General features: G+C 39.3%; 1 protein-coding gene across 1 annotated transcript in view; it reads left to right on the top strand.

Annotated features, from left to right (window-relative positions):
- Positions 1-3,511: 3,511 nt before the first annotated feature.
- FANCL (FA complementation group L) overlaps positions 3,512-16,335 on the top strand; it is a 31,396-nt gene continuing 18,572 nt past the window's right edge. Inside the window, exons 1-5 of the mRNA XM_034060821.1 lie at positions 3,512-3,637; positions 6,989-7,047; positions 7,918-7,978; positions 8,941-8,997; positions 10,684-10,781. Coding sequence (XP_033916712.1) covers positions 3,545-3,637; positions 6,989-7,047; positions 7,918-7,978; positions 8,941-8,997; positions 10,684-10,781 — 368 coding nt within the window. The 5' untranslated portion in view covers positions 3,512-3,544. The remainder of the gene's footprint in view (positions 3,638-6,988; positions 7,048-7,917; positions 7,979-8,940; positions 8,998-10,683; positions 10,782-16,335) is intronic.

Genomic DNA, 16,335 nt, shown 5'->3' with positions numbered 1-16,335 from the left:
TTCACTGGCTTTCAGAATATACTCCTTTGGTAGCTTTTGTGCACAAGCAAGCAAAATCACCTTTAGTAAAAAAAAGGTAAAACTGCATATTATTCAAAGTATTCCTTTGCAATATTTTATTTCATGTGCTTTCACCTTTAAGCAGTCATTAGGGCTCGAATTCTTAAACTGTGGTGCATTTTGTAGAGGCTTGGGAAGTTGTTCTGTGGTTTTGTTCTGCTTAAAAGACAGCTAAAAATATGTAGTAGATTTTTCCTACTGTGGCTTTCCATTAGAAACATCTGCGTTTAACACCAAATTCTGTGGTTGTTAGGTAGATGGCAAATCACCTCTGAAGAGGCGCTCTCTGAAATAGAGATGTTCTGTATTAAAAATAATCTTAACTAAGAACATTTAAAAACACTTGATCGATGGCTCTGAACTCTCAGTAACATTGACCTTCAGTGGCTTGAAATACTATTGTAATTTTTCAATTTGCTATTATAAAATTCAGATTTCATAAACATGTTATTATCTTCCCATTTTGATTACTTATTCCCTCGAAGGTCTACAGTGCTTTTCTCTAACATCTAAATGGAAATGGGATTAGGAGGAGATTCTGTCACTCAGGGGATTTGTGAAGAAAAGGCAGGATATGTACAGAAAAGGTCATTTCTTGGGGGTGAGATGAGTAAAATGACACTGAGTTATGAAGGAGGACAGCAATAACAATATTAGCAATTTTGCATGGTTTTAAATTGATTGCTTTGTTGGAGATACTAATGTTGGGGAATAACACACTTTCTTGCCTTTCATAATATCCTTAGGTAAACTTAAAAATCAAGCTCTTAAGAAAGGTACATTATTTCAATAATGTAGGGGGTTTTTAGGTAACTGAGTGGGTCCATGTGAACTGTTTTCTGTGACTGTACTTGCTGTCTGACTGTTCATGGGATAATTTTACTAAAAAGTCTGTTGCTTTCCAGTGCTAAGTCTGCAAACTGTTTTGTCACTCATGATTTTTTCATTACTTAGCTGGCTGAATGTGATATCTGAATGGACAGATAATTAATAAGAAACTCCATTATGATTTTTCTGGCAAACAATGATGGCAATTAAGTTGGCCTGTGGCTGAAAGATCAGATCAGGACTCCTTTTCCTTAAGAAGTATGTCTGACAAACTTCCTTGCTTTTACTTTGTTATTGCCATGTCTTAAAGATGCTGAAGTCTGTGTGTCAGATCAAAGTAACAAGTTTCAGTTAAATGAATTTTTCTACAAAGTTTAAAAGTGTGCCGTATATACAGTGTTACATATTGACTAATGTTCTCTGGGCCTCAGTACTAAAATATTTTATGGCTCTGATATTGCAGTATTTTTATTTAGATAAATTACTCCATAAGGGCACTTGTCTAAAGTGATTCCACTTTATTTTAAAGTCAGAGACTAAGAGAAACATGGCTAAAAGAAGAAGAAAAACTGTCTTGAGTTTTGCATTTGATGCAATTAAGAAATAATATCTGTACTTGATAAAGTAACAGAGATATTTCACAATTCAGTAAGGTTATTTTGAGTGTAATATTGAGAGAAAACAGTTCAATAAATGTTTTGAGCAAAATCAAATTAATAGATACGAAGGACACAGTTTACTATGAAGCACTGGATTAACTGCTCGAGATGAGCCCTGCTGGGTACTGAAATGCACACCAACAGCTTTAGGGGAGCAAGCCATGACCATATGAGTTAAATATAGTAGTATTTAAGCCCCTTTTGTTGTGCATTGTCTGAAGTTCTCTGGAGGACAAAAATGCGACAAGAACATTCTTGCAAAGACCTCAACTGCCAGAGCATGTGTTTCTACGGTACACTGAAAATTTAAGTCTGGAAATCATCATCAAGGTGTAAAAAAAAAAACCACCACAAACCCCAAACGACCCCCGTTAGCCAGCACTGAGGATATATTGGGTATTTTTTAGCATATATTCCTGCAAATTTTCCTGTGATGAAGTGGCAAAACTTAGGACTCCTTCACCTTCCTATTGACTCTTATTAGTGCATTGTATGCCAGATGCTTGAGCAAACCACTGGCAGAACTTAGACGCAAGACAAAGGAACTTTGGCAGCATGCAAAACAAGAGAACACTAGAGACTAACACCTCAAATGAGCAAAACTTCGTGTTCATTCCCTCATATAGCAGCTGTGTTTCTAATAGCCAGTATAAAACTGCAAAGGGTTTGAGGTCTTTTGACTCCTGCTTTCATGCAATCCCCATGTACAGGTGTCCCAAGCTAAGGGAACAAGATGTAGCTGCAGGTTGAAACATTTCATTAGGGTATTTTTGCTTCTCTATTAAGTCATCTCTTGTCCCACAGATACTGAGCTGCTACCAGCAGAAACAGTAGCTCTCCAGCTGCCTTAAACTTGCAGCTACTTCCCAGTCTCCCAGCCTGGAGCAACTGAGCTCCTGTTAATGCTACTTTGTATTTTCTGGAGCCTTTTGCACTCAGCTCCACAATAAGAAGCAGTGGTTTAAAGATATGAACAACTCAACAGGTGCTGGGAGGAACAACCTCCTCTTTTCCAAGAGATAAATAACAGTAACATTTGTGAAGATTTAGTAACTTCAGTCATTCACACCACAACCAACAGTGGAGGCCTTATCAGATGACCTGCAAAAATATGACCTTCTAGAACCTTCAGCAATACAATGTATGTGAATCAGACTGCATTTGTGCCTCAGGTTTTCTCAGGCTGCTCCTCCAAAGCTAACCCAAGTAGGTGACTTTGGTAAACCACCTATCACCTTGTAAGACTTTTTTCTTTCTTAAACATGTTTATTTAGGCAGAAGCTGCATCTTACTGTGCTTTATGTGATGCTTAGCCACAAAGTTATGCAAAGTCTTATGTTCTCATGAAACATATATAATAAAATCGATTGCTTTGTTTAAGTCCCCTCAGGCTTTCCCAAACACAGTGACTATCAGGGCAGCCCACCCAGAAAAAAGTTTTTTCTTCCAATACTTTAGTGAGAGGGCAGAAGAGCTCTTATCACACTAAATGTGTTACAGCAGAAAACAATGTATGATTCGTGGACTGGTTTGGGTTGGAAAGGACCTTAAAGCTCCTCCAGCTCCAACCCCTGCCACGGGCAGGGACCCCTTCCACTGGAGCAGCTGCTCCAAGCCCCTGTGTCCAACCTGGCCTTGAGCACTGCCAGGGATGGGGCAGCCACAGCTTCTCTGGGCACCCTGTGCCAGCGCCTCAGCACCCTCACAGGGAAGAATTCCGATATTCCTGGAACCCAGATCCCTAGCAAACCAATACACTAACCAAGCCAGAAGTACCCCCTTGCCTTGACTTGTGTGTTAAGAGCCTCGCTGGATAATATCCTCGTCACTCCATGGCGCCTGTCTCCTCACCTCAGGTAACGGCCGGCACGCGCCCGCCCTAACGGCCACGCCGCGCGACCCGCCCCTCCCCTCAGGCGCATGCGCCGTCGGGGGCGGGGCCTCAGCCTGAGGCGCGTCGGATTCGAACGGTGCTGCCGAGCAAGAGGGGAGCGGTAATGGCGGGTTCGTCCGCTCTGCTCCGGCAGTGCCCGCTGCTGCTGCCGCAGAACCGGGAGCGGACCGTCTATGAGGGCTTCATCACCGCGCAGGTACCGGCAGCGATGGCACTCGTTCCGTGTCACTTATCCCCGCCGCTTCCCTTCCTGCGGGACCGGCTCTGTGTGAGGGAGGGAGGAGCGTTTCCCGTCCGGGCGCGGAGCTGCCGGGGTTGTGAGGCAGGAAACGTCTCGCGGGGCACCTCAGCAGCACACTGGTCCTTGCTGTGTGGTGATGGTGCTGTGCAGGGAGGGTGCCGTGTGGTGATGGTGCTGTGCAGGGAGGGTGTCGTGTGGTGATGGTGCTGTGTGGTGATGGTGCTGTGCAGGGACAGTGCCGTGTGGTGATGGTGCCGTGTGGTGATGGTGCTGTGCAGGGAGGGTGCCCTATGGTGATTGATGGTGCTGTGTGGTGATTGATGGTGCCGTGTGGTGATGGTGCTGTGCAGGGAGGGTGCTGTGCCAGGGCGCCCATGCCGCGGTCCTCCGGGTTCTCGCTGTATATACCTGCTGCTGCTCTTGTGGCAGCAGGGCTGGCTGATGGCCTGTGGGCCGCGTTTGTTGTGCTGGCGTATGTGGTTTTGGGGGGATTCAATGTGCCTGCACTCTAGGCCTACGAAAGCTTGAAGCAGGTGATTAGTAATGTGTATTTTCCTTTCACTTCCTGCGTTTCTGAGTTTTAAGTAGCTGCATCATCTCACTGAGGGTATCGCAAGTTGCAGTGTGGGGAGAGCAGCACCTGGGACGCCTTGAGAATGGATGCTAAAGCCAACTTTGCCATCAGAGGCAGTATGCAGCGATGCTGCAGGCGTGGCTTGTTAACATCATACATGCATGTGCAGACAGACCACAAAAACAACTCTTTGCAGGTGTATTTTTATGTAGAAATAGCATGGGATTTTCCTCCTGTAAAGTCAGAAGACATGGTTTGTGTCAAACTTGCATTTCCAAAAGCATAGGTTTTGCAGTCAAAATACAGGAAGGTCTCCTGTTTAACCTGCTCTAGGTGGCCTACCTTGGCAGGTGGGTTGGACTAGGTGATCTCCAGAGGTGCCTTCCAACCCTAATGATTCTGTGACTCTTGCATCCACCTTTCACAAGACATTTGGGAAGTGTGTGTTTATTTTTGTATGACCCCAACAGATGTGACTTATGAACCACTCTGTGTGCTAGAATGCATCCTGGAGTTAATGGGAAGCTTAAGATGCGAGTGTGAGCGTCTGTTCTTAGATGTGATTTTTTTATTAGGGCTGAAGCTGTAGCATAGCCAAGTCTGAGGTTACGCACTTAATTTAAGTGTGCAGTAAACATCAGCTTTGGAGGAGATTAGAAGCAATGGATGTGCTAATTGGCTATATTCAACTCAGAAAAAGATACCTAAAAGTCCTTACCAACCCTAACTATTCTATGGTCTTGGTTTTGCTTGTGAGCATTTCAACACTGAGGTTGAAAGGAACCTCTGGAGGTCCTCTAGCTGGAGCAGGTTGCTCAAGATCATGTCCAGCTGTGTTTTGAATGTCTCCAAGCATGGATACTGCTGATGTCTTAGCCTGTTCCAGTGATTGACCACTCTCACTGTTGCTGAGTTGGTTTTTTTTTAGTTGCATTTAAGTGAAATTTCTTGTATTTCAATCTGTATCCATCGCCTCTCACCTTGCCAGTGTGTGTCACTTGGAGTCTGCACCTTCTTTAGTCATAGAATCTTGTTTTGTAATGATTAGGGTTGGAAGGGACCTTAAAGATCATCTAGTTCAAACTCCCTGCCATGGGCAGGGACAGCTTCCAGTAGACCAGGTTGCTCAAAGTTCCATCCCCAGCAGGTATCTGTACACACTGGCAAGTTACCCTCTGTGCCTTCTTTTCTCCAGGCTAAGCAGGCTCTCCTCATATGACATGCTTCAAGTTCTTAATCCCCTCAGAGCTCTTCACAGGTTTAACTCCAGTATGGCCATGCCTCTCCTGTACTCTGGACCCAGCACCTCAGGTGTGCCTAATCCACGCTAACCAGGGGTGAAGGATCACCTAACTCAACCTGTTGGAAATGCTCTGCCTAATCCAGCACATGAGGCTGTTGGCCATCTTTGCTGCAAGCGTGCTGTTGGCTCAGGCTCACTTCAGGTCCATGAGGACCACCTGGTCCTTTTCTGTAGTGATGTTCTCTAGCTTATCAGCCACCAGCATGTGCTGGTGCATGGTGTGAATTCTCTCCTGGTGCAGGACTTTCCACTTAAGTTCATGAGGCTCCTGTCAGCCCATTTCCTCATCCTTTTAAGATTCATTTGACTGGTAGCACAGTCACATAATCTAACAACCATTCCTCACATTGTTCTATCCTCTGCCAACTTGCTGAGTGAGAGACACTAATGAAGGGCAGTGTTGGCCCCAGGACTGACCCCTGGTGTGCACCATTAGTCAGGGACTTCCCACTGGACTTTGTCCTGCTGATCACAACCCTTTGAGCCCAGCTGTTTGGCAAGTTTTCAGCTCACCTCGCTGTAAGCTTATCTAGTTCATCTTTCTTCAGTTTGTCTGTGAGGACATGGTGGGAAACAGAAATAAAAGCCTTTCTGAAATTGAGATGAAGCATCTACTCTGTTGGTCATCTAATCACAGGAGGAAAGCTGGGTTTCTTATTTACTTCCTGCTGAAGAAATCTCAGAGTTTGTGGGTATAATTCAGGGTATGCTGAACTTGAAGAGAGCCTGAAATACAAGTTTTGAGAGGAGTTAACTGCCCTCCTTGCATCAAGGAGGAGTTAAACCTGCTAGCAAACCTTCCTTATTTCAGTTTTATTTTGATCATCCCGTAAGAACGTAGGAGTATCAGAAATAGGGACAGTTACTGAAAATACAAGTGGGTGAATTGCATTAACAAGAAAAAAATTATTAGATTCATGTATTTGGGACTGTTTTTGTTTCCAGTTTCTAAAAACTTGCAGGGTTGTGTTGTGGATCAGTGCCCAAGTTCCTTTCAGTGAAGTAGTACTTTTATGGTAAAAGTCTGCTTTGACTTTTATTTGATTTGAAGACAGACTTTTATGTGCTTCAGCATAACTTGAATTAAATAATATTACTTGTTTTTTCCCAGGTTTAGATAATGTTTATTTTTCTTCTGGAAGGTGTTATTTTTGCTTTATGAAAGGTGATGCACTGAAAAGTTTTTACTAGATATTCAAAGTCAGAGGTCAAGACTGCTTCAACTTCAAAATTAAAATCGGTTTTATTTCTACCTGTCACTCATGCTAGTATTTTTTTTTCCTGAATAAAGAAATTCTGACTAATACTCCTGAAAGTCACATAAGACAAACTTACTTTCTTAGTAGCTGATCTTATGAGGAATATTTACAAGTGTCTACTTTTTTATTGTTTTCCTGACCTTCCTATTACTTAAATGATTATTTTCAAGGGTAGAGACTTCCACATCAGGATATTGTTACCAATGGATTTTCAACTGAAAAATGCAAGGTAAGATAGTTTTATGAAAGCAATTTGTAAATATATGTAACAAACGTTTATTCTGATAAAAGCACTGATGAGTATGCATATGAATTATTATTTTTCCCATATCAGTGTTGGTAATTAATTCTTACTGATTTCAAGTTAACCTTGCAACAAAATTGTTCAGTGTTAGTAAAATCTTGACAATAAACATTGTTTATATCAAAATATGTAATTAGCTTTAAAACTTGTAATTAAGTTTGAAACCTGTTGCAATTAATTGGGTATATTTACATAGAAAAGGAGGAAAAATGTTCATTTAAATCAGATTATTTATATGTCACCATTTGGAAAACAGAAAATTCAGTGCACAGTTGTAAATTTAAGCAATTATGGACTTGATGAACTTTATTTAAAAGCTCTGTTCTTTTCACTGTTTATCACAGTAATACATGGGGATGTGTGTGTGTGTTGTATGTGCACTTTAACAGTCCATAGTTCTTCCTGGGCAAGCCTGCTCTGAATGTGAACAGATGTGATATTCGAGAGCTTTATTACATTCTAGGTCAGATACTTAAAACCACATTATAGGTAACTTTGACATTTTCAGGTTGTAATTTTTATATATAGGTATATTTTATGAAGTCATACTAGTTTGCAAGAATTATGTTGTTGTTTTCAGCAAAGAACAGGCTTTTGTAAGTAAATGCTTAATTTTTAATGGGCTTTGGGATAGTGACATTTGAAAGTTTTAAATAGCTTTGAATGTGAAACTCAAAGAAATTCTGAAGTATTATTTACTTCATTATTTTGTATTGCTGTGTAGCAGACTTTCTGATCTCTTATAAATATCATTTACTGTGAATTTAAAACTTACACCACATACTGTTTGTCTAGATTAGAGTGCAGTTGGCACCTAAAGAAGATCCTGAATCAATATCAGCATATTTTAAAGCAGGTATAGAACTTTTTTACCCATTTTCTTAAGTGCATACTTGAAAAGCTTATATTCACACACCTATTCTAAAACTGCTAAAGAATTCTCCTTTCATTGTACAGCCAAGGTTTATTCTTATGTACTTAAGGATTTGCAGGTCAGTCTAAGGACAGATGAACAGAACTTAGTAAATACTTAGCTTTATTCAAGCTTTCTTTTTTTAAGACTGAGATAGAATGTTTTAAAAATAAATGGCTGCTGACATTTTACTGGAATTTGTCTTTAATCTCTCAGAAACAGATTTTGTTTTTCATTTTTTATTTATTTCTTTACAAACTGTTCATAGTGCAAAAAGAATTCACATTAATTATTGCTGGGTATAGCATAAATTGTGTTGTCAGAGTCTAAATTAAACCCCTTTATCTAGAAGAAACTTTCTAAGAAGGCATCTTTGTCAGGTGTGGTAGCTAAGACTCCCTATCTCATGAACTGTGCACCCCTTTGTAGAACAGGGGTTATGAGTTGGGAGTAACCAAAGATACAGAGCTGAGGAAAGGGCACAGTGTCTGAAGATAAACAGAGATCCTCAATCATGTACAGCATCTAAAAGCAAATGGGTCTGGAGACTACAGAAAATGTAACCAACTGTGATTTTTTTTGAGTTATTTTAAAGCTTCTGTTCTCATTGGTGAAGACTGAAGTCTTCATAAATATCTCTATAGTTTATAAAGACTTTATATATTTATAAAGACGTGTCATGTGACAAAGGTGATAGTTCATTTTCACCAGCAGTGATTTTCACTTTTTCTGGAAAGTTTCCTGTACTCTGGGACATTTGTTCTATAATTGAAATATTTAAACATGTGATATAAAGCTGAGGCTTTTTAGAAGAGTCAGTTTGACAACACTGAAAAAAGAATTAGACTGAAATTGTTTACCACTGCAAGCTATGAGTTGAAGAACTCATGGTGTTTTCCCTCCAGAGGCTGCACAGCTGTCCAGATCTCAGCAGCTTTATGGTGGAGCTGAAAACTATTCTGGTAAGTGACAGAATATATACATGGGAGATGGGATGTTCTCAAAGCTTTGGTTTTCATTTTCAGTTTTCTACAGCTTACTCTTTGATAGATGGATTTTTGTGTTGGGTTTTATTTTTAAGAAAAGGTAATTTTGTATGTATGATGTTCATGTAATATTTGTGTAAATATCCTTTAGGATTTTAAGTGACTCTGGAAATTTGAGTGTCATGGGAAAATCAGAATCGCAGCAAGGGATTTCAGTATAGAGCCATCCTTTCTGCGGTGATATTCTTGGAATTCCTGTTATTGTCCAGATGGCAAAAAAAGCTTACAATCATACAAACGATTACACAGTCACTGGATTGCTGAAGGTGTTTTCACATGGGCAACAATTTGACCAATAGATGCAGAAAGCTTTTTTTTTATGTATTTCAGAGACTTATTATTATTTGTTATTACTTTTTTCTAATGTGGGATTGAAGAGTAGCAAAGTCTATGGACCATTTCTTGTCTGTTAGTGAACCCTTACTCTCTGAGCATTCTTGGCAAAGATTAGTTGCATACAACTTACTTAACTTAGATAGGAAACACGGTAAGCATTCTTCAAAACAACAGCAAAATACCTTCCTGGTATTACACTACTGCTCTACACTGGGAATGCCTTTTCTCAGTATTGGTTCAATCCCTGCCAAGCAGGATTACACTAAACCAGGTAAAGGTGCTTGGAATAGGACTGAGTAAAAATGTCTACATGTGGCTATTTTGGAATATTTCACAATGGTTAGCCCCTAATCTCTGTCTGGATACACAAGCACTCAGATGATGAGAAGGCAGAGAAAGTATAATTAATTCAAAATAATAAAGTAGTGATCCTTAATGCAGAGAGTAAAAACAACAGAAGACACCTCAGAAGAACTGGGCAGAAATGGCTATTATACTGACTTTATGATTCATTTTATTTATTTCTTATTTTATTTAAGCTTTATTTTAAATTATTAATAATTTATTATCTGTTTCATTAATTTATGTATTTGTCCTGTAAGCATGATTGCAACTGAAATAAACCTTTAAAGACCAAGTAGCACAATAGAAATGTGGAACATCTGGTTTAGTTTTTCTCCTATAATGTGGCTTTACCGCTTTGATAAAAACCTCTTCTTGAGGAATTACAACATACTTGATGAGTGTCTGTACCAAAACTTACTCTCTGGGTTCCTATGATGTTAAAACTGAGAAACTGATTTTTTGATTTATATTTTTTATTGCTATATAAAGTTGTATATAGCTACTTAAAAATAATATGAGGGATTTCATCCATGTATCATCTTTTGTGGCTGCGGGGCCCAGGAGACAGCTGTGGGCTTAATAGAACCTTCTTTTGAAATGTTCTTTCAGTCGAGATGCTTGAGTTCAAATTTATTAGCTGAAAAAGAGGCACATTTGATATTTGCATCTGAAGACCAAGTTGTCAACATCTGTGGGGTTGTTTTTTTTAAATTGCAGATGTTTTCATTACCAGTATCTGAAGTAATTTACCAAACAGCTTCTTTGTCTGCTTTAGCTGGAGGCTATAACAAAACAAATGCAGTGTACAGTTAATTTTACATAAGCTTAATATTTTTGAATGGATTGCAAAAATCACATGGCTAAATAGATGCAAAAATATTGAAATCTCTCTTAATGATGTTTTAAATGCTTTTTAAACAGGAAATTGCTTTAAAGAATACACAAGACCTGCATATACCACGGCCGCCAGAATACTACTCCTGTCTTGTCAGAGATCTAGAAATACTGGGTTGGAATAAGTATGTTTATTTCTTAACAGACATCTTTAGAATATCTGTTCTTCTTTTGTATGTGTGAGTTGAACACATCACTGTGCTTGTTCTCTTAATTTATCCTGTTCAGCAGCTGGCTTTGCTTTCAAATCTCTGCTGCTTTGCTTTTACTTGGAAAAAACCCAAACAAACCTGTATCAACTGAAGGTGTATTTTCAAGTCTCAAATAACTAAGCTGAAGGGTGAGATGCTACTACCAAGAAATCAATTCTTCTTTGACCTATAAACTATTGGCATAGTAACTGTATTTAATACAGCAGTTATAGCTCTCCTTTTTCTCATTCTCTTTCCTCATTTGTCCAGCTTTTCTTTTTTGACTGTTCACATATGCTATGGTTCATCTCCATGTACTTTTATGAAAACAGTCCATGCATTTTTTAGAACAAGAATAATTGTTCTTAAAGAAACAGTTCTATCTTGCTCTCCATAGCACAAGAATCTCCTTCTACAAAGGAATAAGGTAGCTAATCCATAAAAAGATAAATCTAGGGAAAAAAGTGTGTGAGGGAAGAATTTGGAAGCTGTATATCCAGCGCTTTGTGGCACTTTGCTGTAAAACCAGCAATTTGTGACACCTGCAGAGAGAAACTCATATATATATATATATTGCTATCCAGATGCATTCAAATGGAGATAAGGGCTATTGAAAAGCATAGTCTCCAAAAACTGCAAGTAGACCGTGTTTGGGAGAAAAGTGGGAAAATGTTGGTTACTGCACAAAGAGAGTATGAACTGTGTCACCTGAGGCTGGAGGCTTGGTGCACCTAAGAACGTTGTTTCATGTGTATGCTGTGCTATAAACTGAGTATCTGTGGAAGAAGAGACAGTTCAGTTCATCTTCTGGGAGAAGGAGAGCTGGAAGTGAGTCTTTTCACCCCAACTAAAACCAAAACCTTCAGAAATCCCATGCCAGCAAAACAAACATAGTATATACTTAAAGGCAATAAATATATGTAAAAATATAAATACAAGAAATGTACTATCTTTCTAATTTTCTATATAAATATAGCTTAATATACGAAGAATAACATCCAGTGGTTTATTATTAAAAAAGACATCAGTGTTTTACCAGAGCATGCTTCTAGGACAGAATTTGACCTGGTTTCCTGCAAAGATGGTCTTTGTATAGGCACACAAATTATGCTGTGCGTTTATCAAGTCGAGTCATATAATTCAATAAAGATACACATTGATAAGGTACCTGTGCAGGGTTTTCTGGTTGGGAAGTTAATTGTTAACCAAAGGGCTGGGCTGTACATAGGGGATCATACCTGGTTTATTATGAGTTGGAAGGAAAAGAACTTAGAGGGGCAATTCAAAGTACATTGGTAAGTTACACCTCTAATTTTAGAGTGCTTTAAACAATATAATGAGCTGCTAAGAAGGCCTCATAACCAAGATTGATTTTGAGTTGTAGGTGATGTGTATTTGCATGTTAGTTAGAAACATCCTGGTGTGGTCTTCCAGCACAAAACTAAGCCTGCATTTAGTACTGGAAGTAAGGATCAATCCATGCTCACACCTTGAGAAGCCTCCAGCTTTATTTATCAGGATTTTTCTTAGAAAAGAACTGGCTTGTTGTGGACCCTAGATTTACCATTTCCTAGTGGGTTTTGGGTCATGCTGGAAGCTGACTGCATCCAAATCCAACTGAAAAGCAGAAGGATCTTTTGTTTGAAGGCAAATCAAAGCAATAAACTATGGTTCCTTTACCTCTGCAGCAAGTTAAGAAGCTCTCAGGTATGGCACAAATTTAGTGTGTTCTAATGGCTTTTATCTAAGGAATATGTGAAGTTTCTCAGAAACAAATTGAAGGCATTATCTGCAATGATCTTGCACCTCTTCCCTCCTAAGCCACTGAAAGTACAAACAGTAATGAGGATTGCAAATGGGCAGGCTGCTGTGATTAGATATAATCACTTTCTCTGTGTCATAGAGAACTTGATTCTTTGACCTAAGTTAGGTGTGGGAGAGGTGCTTTCATATTCAACTACTTGTACACAAAAGTCACAGTTCAGTAGGTTATAAAATTGTACCAAATTTCCAGCACTAAGTGCTGTCCTACAAGCTGAGGAGTTCAAAGGATACTTCCTTCATTTTGAGAACATGGAAAAATACTGGCACAAACCTAATCAGCTGAGGTGGGAGAGAATACACATGTAGTAGTACTAAGCTATAGGAAATGCTCTTCTAATACTATCTCATAACCTTGCTGGTTGATTCAATGACAATATCTTGGGAAGGTAAATTATGGGCTTTCAAAGCTTTGTAGGACTCCTGTCACCCTCATGTGGATTCATAAAGATTGCTAATACCCTTTAAGGCCATGGTTTGAGTCACTGTCTTTCAAGTCTCAATGTGGCTTTGCTTGATACTTGCCAAAGTTGTTCATATAAGTATCTTCCTTTCTTTCCTTCCCCATTTCCAAGGGAATCCTGCTTTATCATCTGCTCTCAATCATTTGTGTGTTATGCTGAATTGCAGTATTTCAGGGATTTAACTGAGGCTTTCCATTTTATGGTCATTCCATTTTTTTGTGTGATAAAATGATGGAGCCTACAGAGGAATGAAGGTTTATATAACTGAAATACCACCTATGTAAACAATTCCTTATTTGATTAGGCCATTGTATGAAGTAGTTCATCTGACATTTACAGCACTGTCCAAATTTCTCCAGTCTAATGGAACTGCCCCTTTTATCCCTTCTTATCCAAAGAATAATAGTGGTGTTATATAGAACAGGTAGCCACAAAGCTACTGAGTTCCTTTTTTCTATCCTAAATGGAAAATTGAATCCTCCTTCACATCCCAGAGTCAGTCTACTGTTGTTACATTTTGTTGGGAAAAAGGAAGGCTGGTCATGAATTTTTATTCTGAGCATTCTTTAAGCCTGTATGCCCCTTGTCACAGTGTTTTTATTCATAGAATCATAGAATAGTTAGGGTTGGAAAGACCTTAAGATCATCCAGTTCCACCCCCCCTGCCATGGGTAGGGACACCTCACACTAAACCATGTCACTCAAGGCTCTGTCCAACCTGGCCTTGAACACTGCCAGGGATGGAGCATTCACAGCCTCCCTGGGCAACCCATTCCAGTGCCTCACCACCCTTACAGTAAAGAATTTCTTCCTTATATCCAATCTAAACTTCCCCTGTTTAAGTTTGAACCCATTACCCCTTGTCCTGTCACTACAGTCCCTAATGCAGTCCCTCCCCAGCATCCTTATAGGCCCCTTAGTGTTCCTGTTTGTGACAAAGTTTGAAAGAGGACATCTTAGTAGAAAACCTCTAAGTAAATAGCTTGTGATGAATAATACTTAAAAGGTGTTGTCTTGTTTAGCTTGTATGGTTATCTCCTACTAACAACTAGTTGTTGATGTCAATGAAATAAATGTCAGAAGAGTTGGCAGATAATTTTAGATTGTAGTAGTGCTTCATAGCTGTGATGATCTCTGTTTTTTCCAGTTATTTCCAAGCTCAGTGAAAATCATATTTGAAACTGGTTTGAAAAGATACTTTACATATGAATTCTGAAACTAAAAATATGTTCAAAATCGAGTAAGTGACAGAACTTGAAAAATCACTTTATGATGTATTCCTCTATAGATAACGGGGAGCCATTATCAGTGCTCTCTGCACCCTTTCCAAATGCTTACTTTTTTCTTCTTAAACTGTCTAATTTACACTGTCAGTAAAACTGAATGTGAAGATTCTTTACAAATATGGTTGAACATAATCCCCCTCTGCTCTCGTGAGACCTCACCTGGAGCATTGTGTGCAGTTCTGGTGTCCTCAACATAAAAAGGACATGGAACTGTTGGAACAAGTCCAGAGGAGGCCACGAGGATGATCAGGGACTGAAGCACCTCCTGTATGGAGCCAGGCTGAGAAAGTTGGGGCTCTTCAGCCTGGAGAAGAGAAGGCTGCGTGGAGACCTCAGAGCAGCCTTCCAGTATCTGAAGGGGGCCTACAGGGGTGCTGGTGAGGGACTGTAGTGACAGGACAAGGGGTGATGGGTTCAAACTTAAACAGCAGAGGTTTAGACTGGATATAAGGAAGAAATTTTTTCCTGTTAAGGTGGTGAGGCACTGGAATGGGTTGCCCAGGGAAGTTGTGAATGCTCCATCCCTGGCAGTGTTCAAGGCCAGGTAGGACGGAGCCTTGGGTGCCATGGTTTAGTGTGAGGTGTCCTTGCCCATGGCAGGGGGGTTGGAACTAGATGATCTTAAGGTCCTTTCCAACCCTAACTATTCTATGATTCTAAATTGTCACTATATTTTTATTATAAGGGTGTGCCTATATTTTTATTTAAAATCTGTAACTAAATGCACACATGCATGTGTGTTTCTTTTAGAGATTGTTAGGTTGTGAAACTGATTGTAAAAGTACTAAACTCTATAGGATTTCAGAAATAAATTAAAGTTATATATGTCCATCACTATCTAAGAAATACATATAATATTTTAATCTTGTTTCTTCTCACCCAACACAGAGGAAGGAAATGCAAACATTATTTTTAAACTAAAATATTCCACACCTTTCTGGCATCTCCAGAGTGAGGTGGTCCAAATATGAGTGTTGGAACAGATCATTTTAAATTCTAAACACCCTGACAGCATCCCTTTATTCTTCCATTCTCTTTTGCAATTTAACCTTATAGTGCCCTCATGCAGGTACCAGTTGTAGTTTGGTTTGGATATTACTGTGTGTTTTATCATAGTTACCATTCTGTGCCTTAGCTGCTGGTTTAGGATTTCCCACTCTAGGCAACAATAGATGGAGAGGTGAGGTATAGTTTTCTTATCTTTGTAAAACTTTGTGACATAATTTTAAGGTGAAGTTTTAACAAATCAGGAACAATGATTTTCTTCCAATTAGGGGCAGAATGCTCTAATTCTTTCTAAATAAATCGAGTTTAATTGACTACAGTTGAGTTACACTTTTATAAAGACTTGTATTTCTTTCCACTGTTGTGGAGAAAAGGAGTGTCAAAGTACTACCAGGACTATTTAATATTGCATTAAAGTTAATCAGCATTAAACATGAAATAATAGATCTCTTTCCCTACTCACTACAAGCACTGCTTTTTCCATCTGTATTTTTAAGTCCACTCATATTTGAGGCTATATCATTTATGGAGATCATTTTCTTTTGGCTTCCTCCCTACTTGCACACCCTTTGCTGTGTGTCTGCTTTTTCTTGTACAGGCTTCTGTAACTCCACTGCCATTTTCACTTAAAAGAGAACTGCTTTTCCCAGCTCAAGTGACTGGACTCGTATGTAATGATTTGAAAAAATAAATGTTACTTAGGCCAGCAAGCAGATGCTTTCTTTGAACTCTGCTAAGGCCTTTCCATCAGTCAGAGGTGATAAGTCATACAATAATCTTGGGCTGCTTTTTATCTTTCAACAAGAATGACATAGTAAAAATGCCAGAATATCCATGTGCCCAGTTCACTGGTAAATATATGGAGAAGTTTGAACCTTTTTGGCAGTTGTTGAAGCTGTTCAGAGGAACCCA

This window comes from Melopsittacus undulatus, chromosome 3 (genome assembly GCF_012275295.1).
Source record: "Melopsittacus undulatus isolate bMelUnd1 chromosome 3, bMelUnd1.mat.Z, whole genome shotgun sequence".
NCBI lineage: Eukaryota > Metazoa > Chordata > Aves > Psittaciformes > Psittaculidae > Melopsittacus > Melopsittacus undulatus.
This window is presented reverse-complemented; position numbering and strand designations above follow the sequence as displayed.